This window comes from Pezoporus flaviventris, unplaced genomic scaffold (assembly GCF_033815535.1).
Source record: "Pezoporus flaviventris isolate CSIRO_AGI_PZ_B2104156 unplaced genomic scaffold, CSIRO_AGI_Pfla_v1 ptg000063l, whole genome shotgun sequence".
Lineage (NCBI taxonomy): Eukaryota > Metazoa > Chordata > Aves > Psittaciformes > Psittacidae > Pezoporus > Pezoporus flaviventris.
Genome location: NW_026892611.1, coordinates 4,200,909 through 4,208,761, shown reverse-complemented (window position 1 = coordinate 4,208,761; position 7,853 = coordinate 4,200,909). Strand labels below are relative to the sequence as shown.

General features: G+C 47.7%; 1 protein-coding gene across 1 annotated transcript; it reads left to right on the top strand.

Annotated features, from left to right (window-relative positions):
* Positions 1-974: 974 nt before the first annotated feature.
* On the top strand, positions 975-6,986 carry RFLNB (refilin B). The gene is made up of 3 exons (XM_061470282.1): positions 975-1,217; positions 2,774-2,883; positions 4,177-6,986. The coding sequence occupies exons 1-3, from the start codon at positions 1,014-1,016 to the stop codon at positions 4,505-4,507; spliced, it is 645 nt and encodes a 214-aa protein (XP_061326266.1). The 5' UTR covers positions 975-1,013; the 3' UTR covers positions 4,508-6,986.
* Positions 6,987-7,853: the final 867 nt, after the last annotated feature.

The window sequence follows — 7,853 nt, the reverse complement described above, 5'->3', positions numbered from 1 at the left end:
CACTTGTGCTGGGCCCGTCGGGCCAGACTGCTTGTTACTGCACAGGGGAGTGTTGACTTTGGCTGGCTGCAGGCAGGCGCTTTCCCTCCACAAGAGTATTCCCCCACCGAATCTGATGACATGGCGCAATTATTTCATTAGGGTTTTCCAAAAAAGGTTCCCTCGCTCTCCTCTGGTGCTAGAAAAAAACCTTTTTCCTCTTTTTTCTTATTTCAGCTTCAGCAGTTTTGCCTGAAAAAGACAATTAAGGGTGGCAGCGCTGCTGCCTGAATCTGAGTCCTTGGTACGGGGCGGTGAGAAGGAGCAACATGGGGAGGAAAACCGAGTTTTGAAGGGTGTTATTCACTGCTATACCTGTCACTGCTGGCATTAACCACTGGCCTGTCTGCACCCAGCGGAAGTGCCCAGGCAGACAGTGGCCTGGTCTCAGCAAAACCGCTTCACTTAATAAATCTGGCTGCAGCACATGGAAATTGCTGACAACTCTGGGTTGCTTTTCTGCACCCTCCATCCCAGGCAGTTGTGACGCTCAGTCCGGGGGGCCTGGGGGCATTAACCTGGCTGCCAAAACCCACGGGGGACCCTTGTTGTTGGGGAAATCTTCATGTTGGAGGTGGGGACAGCCCAGCAGGAGCAGCAGTTGGGGCTAGCTCTTTCTGTGCTCCTCAAAATCAATGGTGGCATAGGAATGGACAGCGCATCAGGTCAATAGGTTGGACTATAGGGCAGCCTGTCGGGAGCTGATTTGGCCACTTCCATGTGGCTGGGGATGAGAGTGAGGGCGCAGTGCCCTGCCAGGGATGCTGTCTTGGGATACGGAGATGGGAGCACAGGGACAGGATGGGAACACCGGGAGAGAACAAGGACGCGGTGGGATACGGGATGGGGCGCTAGGTAGGCCCCGCCCCCTGGCCATGCCCCACCCCCGGGCGCTGGCCCCGCCCGTCCCGCCGCCGCCCGGGCCCGCAGTCTCAGCGGAGCGGCGCGGTGGCCGCGGGGCAGGCGGTTCGGTCATGGTGGGTCGGCTCAGCCTGCGGGAGGTGCCCGACCTCCCGGACATGAGGAAGCGGGGCGACGCGGGGCTCGACAGCCCCGACTCCGGGCTGCCCCCCAGCCCCGGGCCCGCTCCATCGCCCTGGCTCCTCTCCTCGGGCAGCCCCGACCGCGCCTCGACCAACGGGCTGCCGGAGCCCGACCCGCCCGCGCCTGCCGCCGTGGTGAGTACCGGCACCGGCCGCCCCTGCACCCTGTCCTGCGGCGCCGGGGGGCCGGCGGGACCCTCCGCCCGGGACTGCAGCACGGAGCGGGACCCGCACCCCCGGGCACCCGCTGTCGCCGGCCCCGGGCTCGGTCCCGCTGCGGCAGGTGCTGGGCCCTGCGCCCCGGGCTGCCGCCGCTGCCCTTCGGACCCTGCCGAGAGGTATCGCCGGGGGGCCCCTTCTCCACCCCCAGCGCTCCAGGCCCCGCAGCATCCTTTGAGGAAAGGAGGGTGGAAAACCGGCGCTGGGGCTCCGGGAGTGGGGCTGAGGACAGCTTGGGAAAATTGCCCCGCGTTTCCCTCCCTTCCACCGGCGTCTCCAGCTGCTGCCTTATCCCTTAACGCGCACACACCGGGAGGGAGCCCGCCGGGAGCTGTGGTGTCCACACCAAGGGCTGGGGCTGTGTTGTGTCAGGGGAACAGGTGGTGCTTTTAAAAATCACCGGCTTTGAGGTCGGTTCTTGCTAATCAAAGGGAAGCCCAAACTTTCCTGACCCAGGTAGGGGGTGGGACAGCATCGCAGCACATCTTTGAAGATCCCACAGGAAAATGAACTCTCATTATTCCAAAGAGTGACCCAGAGTAGAAAGTTTCTTTGTTAAGTTTTGGCTTCAGTTGATAGTATCAGATAGAGATGTGCTAGTTTTTCACAAAACCATTTTTGGATGTTGATGCTGAGAGGTTGGTATGAATACTTTGGAAACTGCAGGTCAGAGGAAGCATCCCTTTTCTGCAGGGATGCTGCCACAGGATTGGAAAAGGCCATGGGAGAGCCATGTGTTGAGCAGGAGGGATTCCCATAGCCCCCAGGCCCTATTTAGGAAACCAGAGGTGGTTTCAAAAAAGCCTCTTTAGGGCTGCTTTTGTTCCCTTCTGGCTGTGGGGCAGTGCTGGGCCAGTGTCAGCTTGAGGTGCTGCCTGTCCAGGAGAGGAGCACAGGGATGCTCTGTGCATTGCCACTCGGTGGGAATGAGTTAATCCTGTCCAATGGGTTGCGTGTGAACTAGGTTGGATTTAATGCCTTCAAATAGTAGCCATGGAGTAGCTACGAAACAAGGAGTTGCTCCCAGCGGGATGCCCTGCAATAATTTCCTTCTGTGATCTGCCCATGGGTGTATCTGATGACTGCAGCAAGGAGGGTGCGCTCGTACGCTCGTATAATGTTAGCTATAAATTGAAGGTGAGCTCATCCAGCCAGTGGGCTATAGTTCATGCTGAATGAAGCTATGCTGCACTGAGGGGCTGTATTCCTCTCTCATTGCCCAGAATGGTTCCTCTGAAGTAAGATCCTGGAGTTAGGACTTCAAAAAATACACCTTGCCACATCGTTGCTGCTATAGACCAGTACCAAGTGAGACCTGCAGGTTGCAACTGTAGGCATGTCTTCGACTAGCAGATCCTCTTGCATGTAAATGTGAACCTTGACAGCTCTGTACCAAGGGCTAAATAAATACATTTTATTGAGAATATACTGAATTGTAACATAAAAGAGGTTATTTTTGCATTTCTTTTCAGAACTCTGTGTTCTCCCCCAGCCCTGTTCTCTCCAGCTGCCCTCCAAGATTGTGTCCTTTATCATTTGGCGAAGGAGTTGAGTTTGACCCTTTACCACCAAAGGAAATAAGGTAAATGCTGTGTTACAGCCGTCTAGTTTTGAAGGAGTTAGCATGTAAAGGAGCAGTTAGGCCTTATCAGTGCCTGTGAGTCAAGTTCATTTATTTGCAGAGCTGTTGTTCCATGCAGCTGTATGTTCCTGGACATTTGTACAGGCTGAAGGAGTGTTCAGCCTCTTTTAATCCCATATGGGTTTTGTTGGTATTTTTTTTGGAAGACTTTCCTATATTTTACTGTCCAGTTTTTCCTTCATTGCACTGCTCCAAAATGTTGTCTTTCAACCAATTAACCAGAAGGTAATCATGATGGAAGATCTTCAAAGCAGCCTTCTTTCTAGGAGTGTTTTATTAGGGGAAAGGAATTTTGCTCTCGTAACCTCATAGTTTTATAATAAGCACTTTCTACCTTATCAGCTGTGGCTGGTTTATGAACTAAGAGAAAAGTTGATATTGAGAGTACATAATTGCTGGGTTTTTTAATGTGCTGCATCACAGCATGTGAATTATTCCTTTCAATGTGGTGATTTGCAGTAACAAGAAATGAAGGCTCCCAGTTGATCCCTGTGCAAGCAGAGATAGGTGCAATCAAATGGAAGCCTGATGCAGGGGAGGGTAGAAGGAGAGGATGCTCTGGTGTGGGTAAAAGGAGCCTGTGCTGGGGCTGGAATTCAAGGCAGCCTACACTGTGGAAAAGCTAACACAGAGTTGTCGCAGTGTGAAGGAGATGAAAACTTTGTTCTGCAATCTAGCACAGAAGATTTTCTTGCCAGTGGAGTTTGGTGTGTAAACTGTAGCATTTTTCTTCCAGTTGAATCTCTAGAAGTTTGCCTTCAGAGAGTGCCCTATGCTGTGAGCAATCCCAGAGAACCCCTATGTGGCTCTTGCCAGAGGGTAACTGGGAAAATAACATGTGCTGCCATGGACTTGGCACTCTGAGGAATGAGGATGCTCATGTGCAAAAACTAAATGTGGATGTAGGCCTCTGGGTTTAGTCATTGGCGTTTGAATGAGGTTCTTAGGCTCATAGAGCTGAGGCTTAAAACAGCAGACGCAAGGATTGAGATGATATTTGGTAGTACTGGCAGCTGGACAAAACAGGGACAAAGCTGGGTGTGCTGATAATGAAAGGCTTTTTCTTCCCATAAATGAGTGAGATGGGAGCAGAACAATGTGATGTGGCTGTTCCTGTGTTGAGGTGGTAGGTGTAAGGCTGAGGAGCCACCCCACCTGATGGCTCAGCTTTGCAGACAAAGCAGCCTGCTGCTCTGGAGCAGAGCTCACACACGTCTCTCTGTTGTATTTCAGGTACACATCCTCAGTTAAATATGACTCAGAGAAGCACTTCATCGATGACATCTATATGCCAGTGGGCTTAAGCGTGTCCTCTTGCAGTCAGACAGTCATCTGTGTCCCAGACTGCACATGGCGCAATTACAAAGTCGAGGTCCACTTTGAGCCCCGCAACAAGCCCCAGCGTTTCACCAGCACCACGATCATCTACCCGAAGCACGCCAAGACTGTGTACACCACCACGCTGGATTACAACTGTCGTAAGACCACGCGGCGGTTCCTCTCCAGCATAGAGCTGGAAACTTCAGAATACCTTGGGAACGACTGCATCCTGGATGGTTGCTGACTGACAGCTGTCTCTCTTGATCTGATCCATCTCAGTCCCATCTAATGTACTGTGCTAACTCCACTAGCTAAAGCGGGTACAGACCCTCTTTCTCAGCTCTTAATTCCTGCTTTAAGCATCAGAATGGCCTGAACGCGGTTTTCTGTGGGAACATAACTTAGTAAGGAACTTGTTTGTTCACCTTTAAAGTCATGAGTTCCCTCCCCTTCCCCACAGTGCAGTAATCAGATGAAAATAATGGGAAGTATTTTCCCAGAGAAAATATTGACAGGTAAGAAAGAATGTGGAATAGTACCTGGCAGGTGGAAATCCATTTGATGCTTTGTGGTGATGTGCAAAAATAAGGGTGATTTGCTCTCTTGTAGGGAATCTACCAGGTTATTTGGTTACAGATAGCCAGAGCTGTCCTTCATTTCAGTTCAGATCATGAGACTGTTTTCTCTAGAACCACCTCCTGGAAATTGCTGGAAAAAACTAACACAGAAAAATCTAGAATTCTGCAGTTTAAAATGTTATCCTATGGCAGTCATGTCCAGTTGGAAGGTGTGAGTTGGAAAGAAAAGGAGTTCCGAGTAGAGCAGGAGATAAACTGCTTTTGCAGCTCCAGTCAGCAAGGAAAGGATCAGGTAATGCAAGTGCTGTAGGGGAATGATGTATCTTCTGTTCTTACAACAACTTCTGCAGCACTGTAGTCCGTGTAACATGCTGGCATTTCTGTGCATGTAGTAGGAGTTGTAATGAAGAATATCAGGCCAAAGATTATCCCTGTATTGTTGGAAAGTCAGGTCTTGACAATGTAGTGGTGGAAAACCAGAGGTGCCTAGTTTTTACCAACATTGTACTGTCTGTGCTGAGGGAGTTGTAACTAGGAGTTGGAAAATGCACGGTGTATACAGGGACCTAGAATGGAGGAGATGCTGGGATCAGTGTGAGACGCTGTCATGGTGAGGGTTGTGAAGAATTAGAAGGTAGCAAAGGACAGGCAGATTTTCATTGCATACTAAAATCCACAGCTGTAGCTCTGCTTCCCCACTGAGCTTCTCATTGCAAAGGTCCATGTCCTCTCTGGACTTTGGTATTCAGGATGTTACTGGGATGGGGCAGCATCTGCCTGTCTGTAGGCTGCTGAATAGCCCCTCCAGTCCCAAGTGCATGATGAGGTTGGGGACCAAAGGGAATAACTTCAGATACTATGAAAGTCCATCTGGATGTTATGTGTGTTAGTTTATCATGTGCTTTAATGAAAATAAGTTGGAGAGATTTCTTACTTTACCCAGTTTGTTCTTCCTATGTTACAGGGAGCAATGTAGTGTGGAGAGCATCTGCTTTTGAGAGCATGGGCTAGTGTTGGCTATGTTGGTGGCGAGTGTGGTGTAGCCGCTCAGAAACAGTTGGTAGACTTGATCTGGCTAGACAAGGCTTTTCCATGTATTCCAAAGCTCCTCTGAGGTATCGGTAACCTTGTGGTATAATATCATCAGCCCTGGACCTGCTTTTAAAGAGGACTTTGCTAATGCATAGCCCCAAGGGTGACTTTTGTCAGTGGTGAGTTTGAAACTCAGGAGCCTATTCTTGAGCTGTAGTTAACGTGTTTGTGCAAGTGTGGTGAATGGTGTGGAAGTGCACTTGAGTGGGAGCTGAAATGATTTGGGAGACTAAAATGCAGCAGGAAGGCAGGTTTGTGTGATTTGGTTCTTTTGTAGTTTTGTTTTGCTTTTTTACTTATTTATTAGCTCAGAACAGAATGTCTTTAATCTTTGTTACATGCCTCAGAAAACCAGATCCTAGAACAATCCCAGGGTGACAAAGGTTGCCAAAGTCAGGTAGGCCTTGCTCCAGAGTGGGTAAGAGCAGCACTGTCTTCTCACTAAACATGTTGGGTTTGGACTCCAGTGTTTAGGAAATGTGTCTTAAATACCCCTGTTGCAGTTCTCCCCCAAACATTGCCCCAGGATGTACTTGCTGTGTAGCAGAAGGCACAACTCAAGCCCTATGCATGTGGGATTTCAAAGGGACAGAACTCCTTTGGGAAAGCTATTGCAGCATTGCTCGCTTGGCAATTCCATGTACCTTGCTCCTGAAACATCTGGTGCTGGCCACTGTTGGACACAGGATGCTGGAAGAACACGGATCCTGGATTGCTCCGACAACGCTCTTCCAATGAATTCATTTGCAAGAGATCTAAGAGAGGATTATTTTAAGTTGTAATCATTAATTGTCTCTAGTTAGAAATGAACTGACCCTTACATATGGTTTTAGGATAAAGCACCTGATTTTTATACAGCAAACAAACTTAATTATGTACCTCTTAAAAACATTTTAATTGGTAGAGATACCTTTTAAATTATTTATGTCCCAGCATTTGCAAAGCTCTGATTAGCTCCGTGCAAGTGTTCTGATGTCTGTGACGTTTCCCACCCCTTCCTTCTAATTTTCAATTTGTCTTTTACTTTATTGTTAATAAATGATCTGAAAACCATCATATAGGGAAGTCTCTTTATTTTTCATTCACAGCTTCAGTGTTTATTATAGTATTTACTTAGAAATAAATATATAATATATCCTGCCCATCCCAGCTCCCCTTTTGTTTCCCTTATGTGTTACTGTTGTTCAGATATTCTAGGAAGGCATTTCCTGTATAAAACTGTATTAAAAAAGAATCAAAACACCACCTAATGTTGTGGGCATATCACTTTAAGACGTTAAAAAAGTGGCTTGAAGACAGCTGAAAATCCTCTCCAGTGTGTATTTGGTATACTTTATTTTTAAAGAGTTTCTAGTGTGGATTTCAGCATATCTTACAAGTGAAGCACTTGCCCTTTTCCAATACAACAGGTATTCAACGAGGCAGGAATTTCTTTTTAATTATGGTTAAAAATGTAGATGCTCAATGTCAGATAATTTAATAGATTAGAAAGTACAGCGTAAAATAAGGCTGGAATGTGCTCTTCATTAAACTTCATAAAAACAAAATAGTTACAAACTACTGTTTTGAGGGAAGTGCTGTAGTATTTGGATGCTTAATCTGTTCTTTAATCCTTTCCGAATTTGCAGGCGTGCTGATTTTGTTTGTATCTCTGTCAGAGTAGAACTGAACATCAGTTAATTAATTCTTAATTGGATTTTTTTTTGCTTACTTTTATTGTTCATCTGGTTATCTGCTTGCAAAAGCTCTAGGTTTGCGTGTAATGACATTATTGGAATCTAGGGAGCTCTGAAGCTATTCTAAACCATGGCGCTGCTCCTGCAGAAGTCTGTGCAAGCGTTTGAGTGTCATGCAGTGTTTAAAGTATTAAACAGGAGAAAAAGATGTATCTAAACGTGAATTGCTGTATAAAAGACAGTC